The sequence below is a fragment of the Caloenas nicobarica genome, chromosome 3 (genome assembly GCF_036013445.1).
Source record: "Caloenas nicobarica isolate bCalNic1 chromosome 3, bCalNic1.hap1, whole genome shotgun sequence".
Taxonomy (NCBI): domain Eukaryota; kingdom Metazoa; phylum Chordata; class Aves; order Columbiformes; family Columbidae; genus Caloenas; species Caloenas nicobarica.
Genome location: NC_088247.1, coordinates 82,665,366 through 82,684,842, shown reverse-complemented (window position 1 = coordinate 82,684,842; position 19,477 = coordinate 82,665,366). Strand labels below are relative to the sequence as shown.

General features: G+C 39.5%; 1 protein-coding gene across 1 annotated transcript in view; it reads left to right on the top strand.

Annotated features, from left to right (window-relative positions):
* The first annotated feature begins 7,843 nt into the window (after nt 1-7,843).
* PLD5 (phospholipase D family member 5) overlaps nt 7,844-19,477 on the top strand; it is a 174,468-nt gene continuing 162,834 nt past the window's right edge. Inside the window, exon 1 of the mRNA XM_065632259.1 lies at nt 7,844-8,029. Within this exon, the coding sequence (XP_065488331.1) occupies nt 7,844-8,029 (186 nt within the window). The remainder of the gene's footprint in view (nt 8,030-19,477) is intronic.

The window sequence follows — 19,477 nt, the reverse complement described above, 5'->3', positions numbered from 1 at the left end:
GAAAGACAATCACCCTAAATGCTGTTAGATCAATTGGATCAGAGTACAAAGATTAAGCATGAAGAACTACTTTCATATGGTCTCATGGGTCTTATTCAATCTTCTTTTAGGTGCTGTCACATCAATGAACATCTTTCTGGTCACACAGGTAAGTCTGATGTCTGATGTAACATGACATAACTGCGTTTGGGGAAGAAAGTTATGACTTTTGTGACATAAATTTCTGCTTGCTCTCAGTGGGAAATATTTCAATAAATAATAATCCTTTCACCTGTATTTCTCTGGAAGCCAGCATCCAAATGCTTATAAACCCTTCAGTGCAAAATGTTTTAATTCAACTCTATCTATAATAGACAGGATAGCACAAATACAGATGAATCACTTCTAGGTTTTATTGCAATTAGAAAACGGCTTGTGCTAAAGCTTTTGATACTATAGCCTGCAGCTTGATGTTATTGAGCAGGAAGTTTTGAGCTAATTTCCAAAGGGAAGTTATAATTTAGGGCATTTTTATTTGGTTCAGAGAAAGAGCTTAAAAAAAATTATGTGCTATGCAATTAGGTATAATATATTGAAGAATAGTCTGGAGACACACAAACTTCTGTGTTAAAAGATTTTGGATCATTTTAAAGTATACACTTTTGCATGGTAGAAATAAGATTTTTTTAGGAAAAAAGAAGTCTTACATGTAAGAGAGCTCTTTGGACACTTTCTGGTCTAATACCTTTTTTACTGAAAATTTTCCTGAGTAAGTACAAATGTACATTACAGAGGTACTTGATATATTAAAAAGAAAAAATTAGTCTCCATGGTGTTTTATCCTTTTTGGAAAACCTTTCTTTCTTTGTCCTATATTAACGCACTGTGAGAATATGCTTGAGAGAAGTTTCAGAGTGCTAATCTTAGAGTCTGTTCTTTCCCTATATGGCCCTACCAATCCAGCCACAAAAAAAATTCACAAATATTTCCTTCTCAATGTTTTACTTCCCTCATCCTCTAACTGAATTTTCTTTTCTTTACATTTTTTGTTGTTTATGTAGTAACATTCATGAAAGGTTGCTCATTTTTTCTCTCCTCCCTACACTTCATATTGTGCAGATGTAGAAAATAGATCCCTTGTTATCAACCATAATTTATGTATGTGTTGAAAATAAAAGTGAAAAAGCATTCCTCTGTCCCTGGAGATCTCTCCTTCTGCTGGTACACATCCCACACCTGCTGTGCTTCCAGTTCGTTGGAAAAAACGTTGCCCACTACAGTATTTTTCCTCTGCTGACTACCACTCCTCTGGAACAATTTTAACAACCCACTTCAGAGCAAGAGCACTCAAGACCTTAGATCTTATCAGCAGTCTGCCTGTTGCTCTTAGCTGCAGCAACCAGATAAATTCAGCACGAAGAACCCAAGCTGAGATAGATGTGAAACTACCCAGGAAACAAACAAAAAAAAGAGCGAGTGCCCTTCACACACATGATACGAATCTCCTTCCCAGGGGAGGTAGATAGGCATTACTTGCTGCAGATTAATTTTAAAGAAATGTAGGCCACATTTTCCCCCCTAGTTAAACCTTCATTGTACAATTATTTTTGTCTCGTGACTCCGATGGGGACATAGAAGTGTAAAAAAGGACAGAATTTGGCCCCATTAATATGTGCCACTAATGAATGCTATTTTAAGGTGCAGGAAGAAATCTTGTCTGGACAAGATTATTGAGGCCCAGAACTTAAAATGTTCTGTGGATGGATGCGAAGCGAGGAGTGAAAGAGAGGAGAAAGAGAGAGGCAGAGTTGGACTTGGGATGATCACATATTCTGTCACAACCCCTGGTGAAAGTGAGAGCACCCAATCCACACTGGTATGCATTCAGCACATGATGGACTCAAAGGGCCAGTTTAGTGTCCTATTAGATCACAGAATCACAGAATGCTAGGGATTGGAAGGGACCTCGAAGTATCATCCAGTCCAATTCCCCTGCCAGAGCAGGAACACCCAGATGAGGTTACACAGGAAGGCATCCAGGCGGGTTTTGAATGTCTCCAGAGAAGGAGGCTCCACAACCTCCCTGGGCAGCCTGTTCCAGTGTTCTGTTACCCTCACTGTGAACAAGTTTCTTCTCATATTTAAGTGGAACCTCCTGTGTTCCAGTTTGTACCCATTGACCCTTGTCCTACCATTGGTTGTCACCGAGAAGAGCCTGGCTCCATCCTCATGACACTCACCCTTTACTCACCTATAAACATTAATGAGGTCACCCCTCAGACTACATGGAGGTGCAAAGAATGCCACAGGAAAAAAATTCTGGCCCTGGAGTTCCAGGTTAACTGGAAATTTTGATGACATTTACAGGATAATATTTTATTTCATATGAGATACTATTTGATCTCTGAGACTTTTTTTGTTGATTCTGAAGGAAACAAAGCTTATATAATTATACTATTTCTCTGTCAGTCCCAGAGTGATCTGTTCTGAAACACATGACTGACTTTAACCAAATCTGACAGAGGAGAGATGTCTCAAAAGTAATGATGTTCCTAACAGGTGGTTGTTTTGTTTTGTTTGGTTTGGTTTGTTTGATTGTTTTTGTCATTACTTTTGGGTTTAGGTTTGTTGTTGGTTGGTTGGTTTTGGCTTTGTTTTTTAAATTGGAGATTATGCAAACAAGAAAGAAAGAGGTCCAGGTTAAAATTTGAGGCAAGAGACACAGAAGATTTGGTTAACAGCTGAATCTAGAAAGACATGGAGATGCTAAAGCAGGGAACGTTATCAGTATTAGACAATGTTTCCATGTTATTTCTGAGGTAGGTGTCTGATATGTTCATAACCTGAAATCTGAAGCACCTCCAACTCCAGACTTTCACTGTAAGCTTAGCTTTGACCCTACTATTACATACTTGTGACTTCAATTCCTGTCTAAAAACTGAAGATACAGATACATTTTTTTTGATATTAGGAAAAAATTATTCACAGAAAGCGTTGTCAAGCATTGGAACAGGCTGCCCAGTAAAGTGGTTGAGTCACCGTCCCTGGAGGTGTTTAAAAGACACATAAATGAGATTCTTAAGGACATGGTTTAGTGCCAGAGTTAGGTTAATGGTTGGATCTTAAGGGTCTCTTCCAACCAAAATGATTCTATGACTATGATTCTATATTCTGTACAAAGGTTGTGTGTTATGCTCCATAGGATTTGGGAAAGCAATGATCTAGAAATTATTTACAACTCTTCATGTAGCACTCTAACTTTTTTCTTGCTGTTTTCCTGCTTTGCATCTAGTGAGTTCTACTTTTCTGACATTGTGCATGGTACTGTAGGAGATTGCACTATATGGAAAAAGGTTTTTTTTGTGTTTCCTTCTCTTGCCCTTCCCTATGGCAAACCCATGTTTCAGTGATTAGCAGGTGCTTCTAGGAGGCAGGAGCAGATAGGCTGGGAGACACACATAGCAAGCCTGTCAGGAGAGAAAACAGACTGCTGCAATGGGGTATTTTATAGGCTGCTAGAATTTGGGTGGGTAGCCAGGAGCCGGTGATTTGGTAATTCCAAAATTGTTTGAAAGACTAGTAATTTAATCTGGGACACACCAGTATTATCAGGAGATTACAAAGATCCTCCCAGTTGAGTCTTGTTGGCAGTTCCTAGACGAGAAAGCAGGTTCACCTGAGCTGGGTAAGAAGGTGGCAGTTGCATTCCTGCCTGGCCCAGTACCACTGTTGAAGCTGCTGTCAGTCACAGCCCTCTGACCAGACACCAACTGAAGCCTGCAGGCAGTGCTGCCTGCTGCTCTGGTCAGGTGTAGTAAGTTCTAGAAAGTGGGCCAGAGCTTGTGTGCAGGCCAACTCTGCAACATAAATCACTATTTTGTAAGGAGGCTTTGAATCTATTACAGGTGTATGCGTATTAGCTATCCAGTCATAATAAAGTTTTTCTATAGGAGTTTTTATATTTCTAGGTATATGCCATTTGTTGATAAAAGGTCTGATGCTCCTGTGTATGTGCTGTACTGCTAGAATCACTCCATTAAAAAAAAAAAAAGTGTTTAGGAAGCTGGGGCAGAGGGACCAGCTACTTTAAAACTTGTCTGGACAAGATTTTTGGAAGAAAAAGAATATGTCTTTTAAAAAATATAAATATATTTCAGCCCTACCTACTTCTTTCGGCTTACATCCTGATTATTTTCTTTGCATTGACCTGAGTTAACTCTTCCCCCTACAGCATTCATCCTGTCGGTTTAGAGAATGGAAATCTCTGTAGATTGCATAGAAGGAGTTTCTCTGAGTCTTGATGTTAAAATAGGCAGTGAATTAGCAAAAAATTGTAGCATGAACCACAGTAAAGTATAATCATGTTATGATATGCATGACTTGTATCTATTGCTAATGATGTAAGTATAATGTTTGTAGTTTCAGTCACCCTTGCTGCTGTAGTCATCTGGCTGTGGAAGTAAAAAGCCTTGACAGGAGCAGGTGCTTGGGTAATTCTGGAAATTGCATGAAGAGAGACAGCAGCTTAATCCAGCTCATGCAGACAATTGGAATTGTTGACCTAGTACAGAACTGATTGAATTTTAATGAGTTGAATTATCTCTGAGTTAAGCTGGTAGATATGCTTGTGATTTGAACAAACTTGGGTTTTTTTGCATGGATTCAAACTGAGAATAAGCTGGAAGAGAAAATCTGGGAAACAGCTTCCCTAACTCTTTTCATATTAAGTTAATGTCCATGTATTCACTAGGTAACTGACATTGTGTTCTCAGCTCATTACTTTGAGCAAAATTTTTATGGAAGCACAAAAATGTATCATCATTAGACTATGTTCTCCCACTCATAATCTTATTTCCTGCTTGGGGTTAGGAAGCAACAAAGGCTTTGTAAGCATAGCTTGCACATATTATTTTTAATGGATTTAGCCTGGCCTTATTTTGTTTTTCTTTTCTCTCTCCTAGGTAATACTAATGTTGGCAGCAGTAGTGGTAAAAAAGCACATGCAGCTCACCCAGGTGCCAAACAAGGTGTTTGGAAAGCTGAGCAAACCCACTTTATAGCCTAGGGGTTAAAAGCAACTCCAGCGCTCCATTTTGTGGCTGTTCTGGACAGGCAGAAAGAAGTTCATCTGGCAGCTGAGAAGGCTGCTGGTTGCATAGCTAGAGAAGATAAACTAACTCTACAAGAAAGTTAAGCCTACATAAAAAAAAAATACAAGGAGGAATAGGACAACATATTGTACTGAAGCACAGTGACATCTAGATTATGGTCTGTCATAGTATCAAGCAGTGGTGAGGAAAGCAGGTGGCAACTGCAGAATGCTACAATAAACTTTTTTTTTTTTAGTATTTGCAAGCAGCATAAACAAGAAAGCTCAGAGGAATAAGGAAAAGGTTGAAGTGCTTTATATACTGCTATAGAAACAATGTGAAACTTGTGCAAAACTAGCATTAAAAAGGCTATCCTTATTTACAGCCCATGGAAACTTTTTCTAAGTACATCACCCTGATGGTATATTTGAAGAAACTCAGAGACTTTTTTTTGTTTGTTTTTTTTGACTGAATACTTGTATATATTCCAGTTCTTTGCTAGTAGGTGCAGCTATGGGCATACACAATTCATAAATAGGCATCTGCAGCTAATGTTCAGTTCAGCAAGCTTTTTAATCAAGTTATTCTGTGTGAGCTTAAAACTACTGCAGCTGTGATATGCCATACATTATTAAATCTCAGTGCCTTTAGGTGAGTCCTGTATGCAGTAGACTCACATGGTCCTAATTTTTGCTTCAGGTGTTATGAGAATGCATTGACAATCTTGAAAATGCCTGGATTTACTCTGCTAACTGAATAAACTAGAGAGGAAAGCTGCAAGTCTTTTATATTGGTGAGTAAAATCATTTGTTGGTAACATTTATGGCTCTGGTTGTTGCTATTTTGTTAGGCTTTTTGTTTGTTGTAGTAGTAGTATTTAGGTATTATGAAATTGCCTTTTTAGTTTTAGAGGAAAATGCTCTACTTTATGTTCCTACCAAACCCCTGCTACTGTTCAGTTTATTTTTTCCAGTAATTCATGAAGATACTAATATTACCTATAAAAATCTGCAATTATGAGGTGTGATGTGAGTTTTGCCTTTATCCTTAGAACTTGGAAAGGAAAAACTTCCATTATCTGTTTCTGAATGATATTTGGAGCAATACACCTTGAGCCCAATCATAAGGATATTTTACATCTGTGTTTTTATCAGATAGAAGCAGAGTTTGCTCCAGATCAAGTGGTTAGCAAGAGAGCTCTCCTACAATGTTCTCACCAACTAGTCTGAATGAACTGTTTTACCATTCAAAGGCTATTTGCAGTTTACTGGATTCAAGTGTAGACTTCCAGTTCAGTATCACCTTATCTGAATAGCTACATCAGTTTATGTCTCTGGCAAATTAACAAATTTTCTGCCAGCAAATATTTACCAGAAACGAAAATGTTATTGTGAGCTCCAATAATTATTTCTTGGTGCTATGTGGGAAAGTTTTCTTGTCTGTGCCTGATATAGCTTCGCAAACTGTGTGGGCAATTAGCGAGGTGGCTTTTCATAGTGTGAAAAAGTACTTTTTTCTGCTGAAACAAGTTTGAGCTAAATAGCGACGCATACTAACTTCTACTAAAAGAGATAGCACTGGACTATAGAAACCACCCCAAAACGTATTTTATTTTATGAGACAAATACCAGGGTGTCGGGTATCTACGGGTGCAGGCACTCCCGCGATACTGTCCTGCCAGGACTACAGAAGCGATTTGATTTCTGAGGTCTGGCTCTGGCTGAGCCGCTGCGGAGGATGAGGGCTTCCAGGCACGACCTGGACTCGAAGCCGGGGCTCCTGCCCATCCTCTGCCCAGCTCCGGTGCGATGAGGCTTTCGCGTCCTGGCCAGGCGAGATGCATTCCTGGTTGCCCCGGGGAAAGGACCGCCAGCTCACGCTTCAGAGCACCAGAAGCCCCTGCCCAGGGAGGGAGGCGATATGGGGACGGAGAGGGCGGCGCGGTGGCCCCCACGCCCGCAGCTCCTTATCTCCCGCTCACGGCGGCGAGAGGCGCACCCTGCCCTGGGCAGGGGCGGCTCCTCAGGAGCCCCTAGGGTGGTGAGGTCGGACAAAGGCTTCCTGGAGAGGGAGTGGCAACGGGTCGCTGAACGCTGCGGCGGGGTCCCGGGGAGCGGGTCGGGGTCCGGCGGCACCTGGGGAGAGGAGACGAACGAACTTCCCCAGCGGCGCGGGGAGGGAGGGGGTGGCAGCCGGTTTCCTAGAGGCGAAAGCGGGGCTCTTCCGTGCTGCTTTCTGCTTCCCCGAAGGTGGCTGCCGGGGAGGGGGAGGCGGAGGAGGAGCCGCCTTCATCCCCGGGCGGGCGGCGGCCCCTCCACTGCGCCAACCTGCAGGCGGGCTGGAGGCAGCAGCCCCGCCCGGCCGCCGTCTCCGCGGGGCCGCGCCTCCCCTCGCCTCCGTCCCGGGCAGAGCCGCAAGCAGCCGCTTCCCGCTGCGCCGGTCCTGGACTGCAGCTTGCTGGTGGCGTGGGCAACAAGCACCGGCATCTTGGAGCATCTTCTTTCCCGACTGCCCTTTCTCTCAGTCCTTTCCTTTCTCGTACCTGCAGCCTTTCCTTCTCCTTCCACTTCTCCTACCTTATTATTTCTCCTTTTATCCCCCTTCTCTTCCCATTTTCTGCCTTTTTTTTGGTTCTTTTTTTTTTTTTTCTTTTTTCTTTTTCCGTCTCTTTCTTCTTCCCCCATCCTGTTCTTTGGACTCTCTTCGTTTAGTGCCTCTTAATTTCCTGATTTCTTCTGATTTTTTTTCCTTGGACTTTGCCTTGTCATGTCAAGATGGAAGTCAGGCATGACTGGCTCTCCTCATCCCCCCATGAGGGCTTCGAGCAGATGAGGCTGAAGAGCAGACCCAGGGAGCCTTCCCCAAGCCTCACCAGAGTAGGTGCAAACTTCTACAGCACTGTCAAGCAGCAGGACTACAGTGCCAGTGTCTGGCTGAGGAGGAAAGACAAACTGGAGCACGTAAGCCAGCTTTTATTCCCCCCCTTCCCTTTTTCTTTTTTTTTTTTTTTTTTTTTTCTTTCTAGACCTCTGTCTAGGTATTCTGTTAGGGTACCTCTCTACCTGCTTGGACTCCAGGAGAAAAGTCTTGCTCCAGTAACTGGGCATGGCATTTCCCAAATGGTAGAGAAAGGGACTACTTAAGAGGACCCAGCCTGGTCAAATCTGAGGTAAATAGGATGTCAGTACTGTTCCCAAGCCACATGCAAGTCTCTTCCTAAGTGGAAATATTTTTTAGTGTTCTTGGCTTATACATTCTTCTATTCTCTCAAATTCAGCACTGATGTGGGAGGAGAAAGATTGAGGTGGTGCAGATGGAGGTTAGAGCATTTATCTCACAGTGATTATAATATAGTTCTGGAACTGCTAAAAGAAAATAGCTTTTTTAAAATTCTAGCTGTGATTTCCCCCCCCATTATTTTTCTGATTCTTCATGCATGGGTCTTTGAAAATGTTCAGTCTGTGTGGGGCAGAGGAGATTTCCTTCAAGACATCTTTTCCTGAAGCAGTAGTACATGACTTAGTTAAGTGTGTTTGGGACCTCAATAGAACTGGTACTGTGGGCAGCTCTAGTGAATGTTTTATGAGAATTTAAGGTACTTCTAAGTATTTCTGTCTCAGATGATTTTTGAAAGCATTTTTCATGCTACTTCTAACAGCAAGGAAATGGGTTTAGATGACCTGCATACTGTGTAAGAGTTTCCTGAATAGCTTGTTAGATGAAGCCCATTGTTGCAGTGTACAGTACAATCAAAACAGGGAAGTAGCTGCATTTACAGGAATGCAAAATAATGTGGATGGGATTGCATAATGCAACAGTCTGCCATTCTTTACATTAGTGAGCAGTTTGCAATCACAGTCACATTGACTTCAAGACTCACAGAAAAATATTTCTTGAGGTACAGACACCTGAAGTCTCTTTGGATAGAAATGGTCTCGTTACAAGGATAAATTGCCTTTATTACATGAAAAGCCTAGATGGCATAGTGGAGTCCTTTAAAGATGAAACCTTGAAAAAGCTCCTCTATCAACTTGTTTGTGGAGTATTACCCTCCATTCCCACTAACCTGCAGAGTATTTTATCACCGTTAGTGAAATATAAAACTTGAGTTGTTTACACTTCTGGAGAAATGACAGGGACTGATGCACTGTTGGAAATACCACATTTCAAATGCTGAGGAAAGGTATTGAATACTATCTGCCTTCTGACACATTTTTGTGATTATTCACACTAACAACAAGGCTTCACAGTAGTAAGCTTGTAAGCAGAGTATTCTCCCATCGTGAATCAAGAACAAAGGTCAATGCCTTATCTCTGTACAGCTGATGGCTAAAACATAGAAAGCACAGAAGCCTGAGCTCTGGCTTTTGTTAGAGGTTTTTAGTACACGTACCTACATGTTGATATGTTTCATCAAATGAATGATTATTAATTGGGGGAAATAATCAGTCAACAGTTTGATAGCTAACTGCTGTTCTGCTAGCTGAATCTTAGCATGTTCAGATATTTGTATTTTAAATTGTACCACAACGTTAGCATGGACAAGGAAAATAGACATTATCTTGTTTGAAGATTATAAGTGCAAGACCTTTTCTTTGTGTCTGGTTTGGTTGTTTGTCAATGTGTGTGGGTTTTGTGTGTGTGTGGTGTTTTTTTTTTCCTTTGGACGAAGTCAGTGTTTTTTCACAATACTAATCTTCAATAACTCTGCACCATTGGTGTGAAAAGCTTTTTCTGTAAGCAGTTTGGTATGAATACATGTTCTTCTGGGGGTTTCCCTCTCATTTGATTCAGATATTTCTATTCCCATAGTCTATTTGAACACTGTAAAGAAAAAAGTTGTAACGCTGATGGTTTTTGCTTGCCATGAAGTATTTATTTCACTGACATTTATTGTGATTACCCTGCAGTAAATTAGATACGCCAACAGTATATATGTGAAAATACTTTGATTTTATGATTTAAGGTAACTGCACAACTCATTCTTGTAGCAGACAGCATGTTGCATAGCTCCCTTTAATGAATGTAAATAAAATATGTATTAATGTCTAGATCGTATTTTTCTTGCATAATTTTGGAGCAGGGTTGTTATTTTCTCTTTTCAGTTAAAACTTTGAGGGGTTTGAGTGTTTTCTTGCCAGATAAGTTATTTTCCACACTTCACTCTTCCACTCCAAAAAACCAAACCAATTAATCTGAAATATATAATTTTGAATGGTAGGGTCATTGCCATATGTTAACTTACGGTCAGTGTTGGATAATGAAGATATACAAACTTTATGAGGTGGATAGAGGACACGAATAACATTTCATTGCAGCTTCCCCTGAGATAATAATGTTACTTGATACCTACAAAGAAAACCAAAATACAAGGAGTGAACATTCATGCAGGCACTGTTTTTTAAAATATGTCAATATAAATTTGATTCTACATAATGTCTGATATAGGCAGAAGGATATAGAGTGTGTGTAAGTCAAGATACGCACGAACAGATTTTGAAGTTTCATATGTACTCTAAGTGTCATGGAAGGAGTTGGTGTTCACTTCATTGAAATTATTTCTTGAATTTATTTCAGTGTGGTTGTAATAGGGGTAATATTGGGCCAGTACGTTTTGTATGCTACTTCCAGTAAATCTTTGTAGACCATAGTAGATATAATATATTGACTTTCTTTGAAGTGAGTAGCATGAATTATTCATGTGTGACACTTCTTACTAATCCATATATAGTTTGAGGGACAAAAAAAATCTTAGGAATCTGATTTTTATGAAATTGTTTATATAAAAAATCCCAAATACACAGATTGTTTCCAGATTTCAAAACTGTAACGATGATGTGAGTTTTAGTGTTGTGTTTGTGTTTTGTTTAAATAACATATTTCCATTTGAAGCATGTGGTAAAAAGGTTCAAAATTCAACTTGGCCATATCTCTTCTGAAAGTACAGAAGAAGTTCAGATGCACAAATATGATACAGTTTCTTTTAAAATTGTTCGATACTTAATTATTGACTGACTACAGAGGAAATCAAAATCTGGAATGTGTGGCTGGCGTCTTGCTAATTGATTGCTCTTCAAATGTGTCTTAATATAGTGTCTCCACCTTGTGTAATTGTTGATGTGGCTTATCTTTTTCCAAGTGGCAGTAACACAATTTGTACCATACAAGATTAGAACACAACTCTCCTCACTGCTGTTTTCACTTGTGAACTCAGATGCTGTGTTTAAGATTACATGAATCTGCTGTAACATGTTTAAAGATAGACCAATGAGCAGTTTTTGCTAAAGTGAGGCCTCACTGTATGTGTGCGCTGTAGCTAATGGGTCAAAGAGCCATTCTTTTAATGGAGGAAATTACTAGAGGTATGAGGAACTCTGACTCTGCAGATGTGACCACAGTGATGTTGCAAACCTTTGGCTGAAATTCCTGCAGAGTGAAGGTTGTTCTGATCCTATGTATCTGCTTCAGCTCATTCCTCATGCCTTTTTGTGAAGTTGTTTGCGCGGTACTGGAAGTGTTGGGGTGAAAACTGTTGTGTGAAATATTCTTAAAGTCTCCTTTGCATGGTGTTTTTTGTTTGTTTGTCTGGTGTTCCCTTTTTTAATGAAAGAGGAATTGGTCAAGAGAAACAGAAGGTGGAGGTAGGGATGGGGAGAAAGAGCCACTAACCTGATAGCCTTTAGCTGGTGGGAATTATGCCTGATTTAATTTACGGCAACTCTCCATCTTGCCTGTGTATACCTCAGTAATGGCAAGTACCGTAAAACTGCCTTCCTAGTACCTCAGGAAAGAATTCTAGAGAACATAATTTTAAATAATCAAAACTTAAAAGCAGAAGAGTTTTCTTTTTAAGCTACAACAGATCTCCTTGAAGTATACATACTTCTTTTTTATGACAAATACAGGTATTCCTTTCCCAGAGGTGTAATGGTAGTCCTTCTCTAACAACTTTTAAATGTAATTATTTACTTGATTACATTGAAACATTTAAAAAAAAGTCTTTTAAAAAAACTACTTCAAGACTTTTTGGGAGATCTGGTATCAGAACAGTTTTATTTCCTGGAGGTCCTCAGTCTGTTACCTTTAGTGTTATCATAATTAGGAGAATTTATTTATAATTCTTGCATCATCTCTTGATTTTACTTAAGTTTTGATCAATACCAAAGGCAACATTGTGATTTCCAGATTTTAGGTACTCTTGCTGTTATGCAAATTGACTTGACCAGTTGATGTTATGCAGCTGATCAGCATACTGCTGGCCCCTTGACAGCATTGCTACCCAGAGAGAAAACAGGCTATGAGGCAGAGGAAAGGTAATGTCGTGTGGCAGCAGAGGCAGATGTCTAACATGCAAATGTTAGGCTTAAGACAATTTACGACACTGCCTGACAAGCTGACATGGCTGTGGTACTTCTCAGAGCCTCATGATCAGATCAGAAATAAAATATAACTTTCACTCACATGTCGCCTTTATAACAATTGAAATCCCAAATCCAATTCAGCTAGTTCATTTCTATTATTCAAAAAGTAGTAGTTCTTTTAGGCAGCCTTTTTTGTGTTTTATATTTTTTTTTCCTTACAATACAGGAATTCTTAACAAAAGCATTATTGGACAGCTTAAAACTGCAATTCTGCTCTTGAGTGTAAATCAACAGAAGTGTTAGAGGTCAGAGGATGTATTTATAGGCTTTAGAATTTGTCATCCTAAGGATGACAGAAGACACCATGTGCATAGCTATGACCTGTAACATGTAAACAAAAAAGGTGGCTATAGCTTGATGTAAAGGAGGTAACAGGAGTGGAACTCAGTCAAGCCAAATCAGTTGCTGGACAGAGACAACAGCTTTAACTTAAGGGCGAATAAGAAAAGGATCTAAATTGGAATTCAAAAAATCATTACACACATTCCCAAAGCAGCTCCTGCCTTGCAGTAAATGCGAACACATGGCTTTTTTGAGTTAATGAATTGACAGTGTCTTTTGCACTAAGCAGGTATAAAGAATTTGTCATCTGGAATAGTGTTAGGTTAGACTTTAGGAAAAGGTTCTTCACCCAGAGGGTGGTGGAGCACTGCAACAGGCTTCTCAGGGAGGTAGTCACGGCACCAAGCCTGACAGTATTTGCAAAGCAATTGGACAATGCCCTCAGTCACATGGTGTGAAATGTGGAGTTGTCCTGTGCAAGGACAGGAGTTGGACTCATTGATCCTTGTGAGTCCCTTCCAGCTTGGGACATTCTATGATTCTATGTCAGATACCAAGAAGACTGGAGTTCATGATGGACAAAGGTACATAAGCAGCGACAATTCAGAGGGTTCTAAAGAGCTGATTTCCAGCGTTTGGAGCTTTTTGATGGCATGGTTGCAGATTATGATTCCAACTGTCTGCCTTGTCTTGGAGATAATTTGTATATTTAGATTTTTGTTGTTAAAATCAAGGGAACAGTCTCCATTAGTGGAGGGACTTTAGCTTTTTCTCAACAGAAGATTGACATTTGGAATTGCCTGCCTGACACAGCAGTACTGACATGTGTTAAGGTTCTAACCGAAGTAGTAGAATGCAGTGTCACTGCTGACAGACTGTGTGTGGAGGAATTCTTCTGTCGAAATGCTGCTTTCCTTGAAGATGTCTTTCTCTAGTAATGTTTTGTAGACAAACATAGTTAGAGAAAATAAATGTTCAGAGAAGTGGAAAAAGGGGACCAAAATCATTGAACAGTGTTCGGAAAATACTGAATAGCATTTTAGGGCAGAAAATAGAAACCGGTTTATTTTGAAAATAGTATGGGGAATTTGAAATCTTGACGTTTGGAGGGGAAAGAATACTTTTATGTGTGGTAACTACTGAAACAAGTTAAGTTTATATTGCAAAGCATCGAAAATATCATACCTGATATTAATAGTTCATTTTTTTCTTTCTAGTGCCAGCTGCCCACCAAGCTACTCTCTCACCCCTCCTCCTCAACAGGACAGGAGAAGAAAATGAGATAAAACATCTTGTAGCTTGAGATAAAGATAGGGAGATCACTCACCAATTACTGTCGCAGGCCAAACAGACTCAACTTGGGGAAAATTAATTTAATCTATTGACAATTAAAAATAGGGGTAGGATAGTGAGAAACAAGGACAAAACTAAAAAAACCATTCTCCTCTCTCCACTTCTTTTCAGGCTCAGCTTCAGTCCTTTGTTCCTGACTCTACCTATTTCTCCCCAACCCCCCAAGTAGCACAGGGTTTTGGGGAATGGGGGTTGCAGTCAATTCATAACACTTTGTCTCTGCTGCGCCTTCCTCTGCACACTGTTCCCCAGCTGTGGTGTGGGGTCCCTCCCACAGGATACAGTCCTTGTCAAACTGTTTCAGCGTGGGTCCTCCCCACAGGCTTCAGCTCTTCAAAAACTGCTCCAGTGTGAGTCCTTTCCATGGGGTACAGTCCTTCAGGAATGGACTGCTCCAGCGTGGGTGTGCAGGGGCTGCAGTTTCTGCCAGAAAGCCTGCTCCTGCGTGGGCTCTCTGTAGGCTGCAGCTTCCTTCGGCACACATCCACATGCTCTGGTGTGGCATTCTCTACGGGCTGCAGTGTGAATATCTGTTCTCGTGTGGTCTTCCAAGGGCTGCAGAGAGACAACCTACTTCGTTATGGTCTTCATGGGCAGCAGGAGAATCTCTACTCTGGCAGCTAGAACACCTCCTTCCCCTTCTCCTTCACTGACCTTGGTGTCTGCAGGGCTGCTTATCTCATGTTTTTCTCGCTCTTTGCACTCAGATGCTACACAGTGGTTTTTACCCTCTCTTAAACAGGTTATCACAAAGGCACTATGAGTGTTTTTGATGGGCCTAGCTTTGACAAGCAGAGGGTCTGTTGTGGAGCCAGCTGGAACTGCCTGTGTCCAACATGGGGACAGCCACTGGTCTCACAGAGGCCAGCTCTGCATCAGCCTCCTCTATCAAAAGATAGCTATGTAAACCCAATACACTAGTCTTGGAAGATTGTCTTCTTTCTCTGACACATTAAAAAAACTTTCAACATTGCATTAATCTATTGCTTCAGTTCTGATGATTTCAACCTCAGTAACTTTGAAAGTCCAAGTCTCTAAAGCTAGACTTAATTTATAGTATCTGGCTTCATGTTGTTGAACAAGAAAACAAAACAACTTGAAGTTTCAAAGTTGCATTTAAAATAAATTTATGTATCCATGTGTAAATTTAATTTGACCTATTCAAGACTCTTTTTTTAGAAATGAAGTTTTCTAGTTTCTGAATAAAAGGCCTAAATCTTAGGCTGTGTTTGTTCCAGGTGCTAACTTGAGTGAAGATATGGGAAAAGTGGATTTTACTGCTATGCCTTTCCTAATGCTACCAGCATTAAGGAAAATCCAGATTACTTTTTTGCTGCTGTCATCCCTTCGTTTTATCAATATTGCCCATCCTTGTTTAAGGATTTTGAAACAGCAGCTTCAGAAACTCACAACTTTATCTTGTCTGTTACACAAATGAGTACTCTGCAGTCTTCGGTGGTTTGGTCTTGTAGCAGACCATTGACAGTAACACTTTTAAACATAGTAGGAGTACTTAAGACACTAGGAAGATTATCCTTAATGAGTATCTCCTCAAAACTGCAATCACTTCACCCTCTGTAGGGGATGCCCTGAGAAGGTAGTCTCTGTTCCTGAATGTATGTTTGGCTTAGGCTTTCTTCCAGAACAAGGAATGTGAAAATACTGCAGTGAAAGTCTCTTTACTAGACTAGCCAAAGAGGGAAACAACAGACCAACTTCTGCCAATGATTAATAAACCCCATTTCATTGTCATTGAAGATGGGAAGCCATATACTCTTAATCATTCCTGAAAGAGAAGGTCCTGTCTGTGCTGCCAATAGACTCCCTAGATCTGTCTTCTGTGATGGAGCCCTTTCTAGAGGAATGTGCTTATGAGTGCCCACCTCTTGCCTTTCTCTTTTTGTAACATTATTTAAGGTCTGCTTCCCAGGCATTTCTGTAGTTTCATTACTGAGAGGAAAAAAAAAAAATGGATGCCCTGCTAATGTCTTAGAAGGTCCATCTGTCCTATTAAACTGAATGTTCCCTCTGTCATATCTCAGAATCTGAAAGGAGTTTTCCTAAAATGTTTAGATGGGTATTTTTGAACTCTTGCATTACTACATTCTGCATTACTAGATGACAGCTGTTAGAGTAAAAAAAAAAAAATAACATTCATTTTCAAATTTGGTGACACTTCTCTAGTGTCTGTAACATTATGTAGTCTGAGTGGACAATCAAGTTTCTTCCAATCTATCCATTGCAGTTCTTGGAAACTGCAGTAGATTACTTAAGGATATACTTAGATTAGGCAGTAGGTACATGCCAGGATTCATATCCCCTAATCAGCCAAACAGGGGACCTGTGCTGCTGCTCGATTGTGACCTGTATGCCCAGGTCTCCAGAATAGGGGAATGATGATGGGAATGTGTGCCTAGGTGTTCTCTGGTGGGGATGCAGTTGAGCCAAGTTGAGCCATTTATTGAGAATTGAGGCAGTCCCAGATTCACCATTGTTTAGTGTTATGAAAGACACAAATCAGCCTACTGTTCCCTCAAAATGACTTAAATACTCGACTTCCTGTGATAGTCTGACTGTTTACTGTGCCTTAGTGGGCAGAAAGGCCACTCAGCTAAAAGTTTAGAAATTGTATGTGGGGAATTAGAACCTCAGAAGTTCAGGAAGAGAGGGAATGATTGACACATTGGTGCTGGTGAAGTGAATTAATCAGAAATCAATTTCTATTAGATCACAGACTTATTGCTAGGTTTTTTTGGATGCTTATATATCAAAACTTAGTTTTGATTTTTTTTTTTTCCTTAAGGTTTGCTCCTCAGAATTCTTTCACTTTAGTAAAGGCTTTCAAAGTATAACATAGGGTTTTAGTATTTTTATAGGGTTTTGGCTTCTTTTGTTTTGATCAATGCATTGTGTAATTTGACTACGAAGAAAATATCTAGTCCTGGACAAAGAAATATCAGAGTTTTAGCAATATTTTTATTTTTATTTATTTTTATTTTATTTACATTTTTAGTAATACTTCATTGGCTTGCTCTTTGAAGACAGAGGCAAATTTCCCTATTTTTTCACTTTTGCACAACCTATAAACCCTCTTCTGTATGTGTGTATTTGTAGGTGAATACAATTGTGCATTTTGTTAAGTTTTCTTAATAAAACTAAGAATTAAAAAAACTTACTGCTATTTCTGACTGTATGAAGTCAACGTAATCAGTAGCTTGTTTTATAATTTATTTAGTCATTGCAGCTCATAAATACTAGTCATTCTAATTTTTGTTGCTATTTGTATTTCACTATTTAGAGTTGTAATGAAATGTTTAATGTAATAAAAAAGCTAATGTGTTTGAGAATTGTTACTAATAAAACAAATAGTGATTCACATAATTCCTGCCATTGTGATACATTAAATAGGCTGAATTTCCCTAAGGCATTTTAAACTGTTTGGAGCAGAACCAAATATGGAGCAGTGCTGAGATGGCGATTGTGACCAGTTTAATTTTCATGATCCTGCTGTTATTCTAATAAAGGTGAACTTACTTGAGATTTTACTCTAACTTGATTATCTAAAAGCTGGTATATGCGGTAAAAAGTCTATCATAATGAGCAGATGTGTATTTGTTTTAAAACACATGAATCAGTAAAAGTTAGTAACGTTTTGAGTGAGGCCTGTTAGATAAATAAAGATTAAATAGCCACCCTGGTTGGTGCAGCTGATGGGACGGTTCTAAGGAAACACAACTTGAAAATGGATGGCTTGAAACAAGAAAACAAAAAGAATGCTGGTGAATGAAAGCCCAACAATTTTGAAACTATTGGCAATTCAAAACAAATTTTGGAGTGATTTATTTGTAGAAAGTGACTTATACCAAATCTTTGATGCTGAACGTTGTTTGGTGCTTATTTGGGATGCCATGAATGTAAAAAGATCAATATACCAAATGCTGTTTTAGACCTTCACACTGAGCATGATTTATTGTTTGAATAACAATTCCTTTGGGTCTTGTATGAAACAAAGTCACTTAAGTGTTTTGGAAAATATTACCCATTTGAACAAAGCAATTTCCTTTGTCGCTGTGAGCTACTGTCCCTGCAGACTTTTCTTTCAATTCCCTGTTGGGCATGTGACAGGCAGATAGCACCTAACACTGTCTGTGTTATTTTATCCCGTTTTATGCAGTATTGTTCTCTCTAAGCTTTGTTGTCATGGCTTAGTTGCATCCAAGTACTGCTGCAGAAAGCTGGAATGCACCAGCCTGTACTCTCTGGCTGTGTGATTCGTTTCTGCAACAATATGAGACTGAAACCTTCGACTGCTAGAAATTTCAATTTTTAAAAAAATATTTTTTGTTCAGTCTGTGCACTTTACTCTCCTTGTCTGTCTGTGCTGGGGCTGTTCCAAGCATTCAATTTTTAAAAGCTACTGTATTGTATTATACAGCTGTTTCCCTTTCTACTTCTTCAAGGTTGGATTTTTCTACCCAAATCAAGGCCTTTGGTTTTTCATTTTTTTTTCTATAATTTCATCTCATAATTTCTTTCATGATACTTTATTTTAAAATTCTTTTTCTTGACTCCATTGTCCCTGCTCTGACCCTTGAATTTCTCCGACAAAGCTACAGCATTATTTTGTTATCGCGTGTTATCTTCTGCTATGCACCTTGTGTATGGAACTCCCAGGGAAAATATGATGAGTGAAATATAGAGAGGATTTGCAATGATACAGTTCTCTTACAAGGTTTATACATAATTTTTGTACTGGAAGGGTAACACTTTCTGAAGTTGTTAACTGATTTAAACTTGTAAGTCCTGAGTATGCACTTTTGAAAACCTAGAAATTAAAATGAAAATGGAATTTTCTGAGTTTTGTGACAGTTTGCATTGGGCAACAGCCTTGCAAGTGCTGCCTATAGATCTAATAATATAAAATAAAATCATCACACTAGGAATGACTGAAGTTTTTACCACCAGTGTGACTTTCTTGTGTCAACCAACAGTGTGTTCTTTCAGCATCTTCTCTCCTTGCAATTAAACAGGAGCTCGGATGTTTTGCATGCAGAGAAACACAAGCAACTGTACCATTGTGCATCGAAAGGGATGCAAAACCTTTTTCTCAGTTTATGGAATCTGTTTTCCAAGAGATTACACATTTGTTTTTATTTTTCAGAAATAGACAACTGAGAGAGTGCAACTTTTGAAGTTAGTTTGTGTAGGTAGTAAATAGGATTTTCTCTGATCTAAGGAGAAATTTGCAGCAGATGTAGAAATGCTTGCCTAGAGGAGCACCACTGTATATAAATGGTTTCTGATTTACAGGCCAGAGTACATAAGATGCACATGAAGTCTTTGAAATTTGTG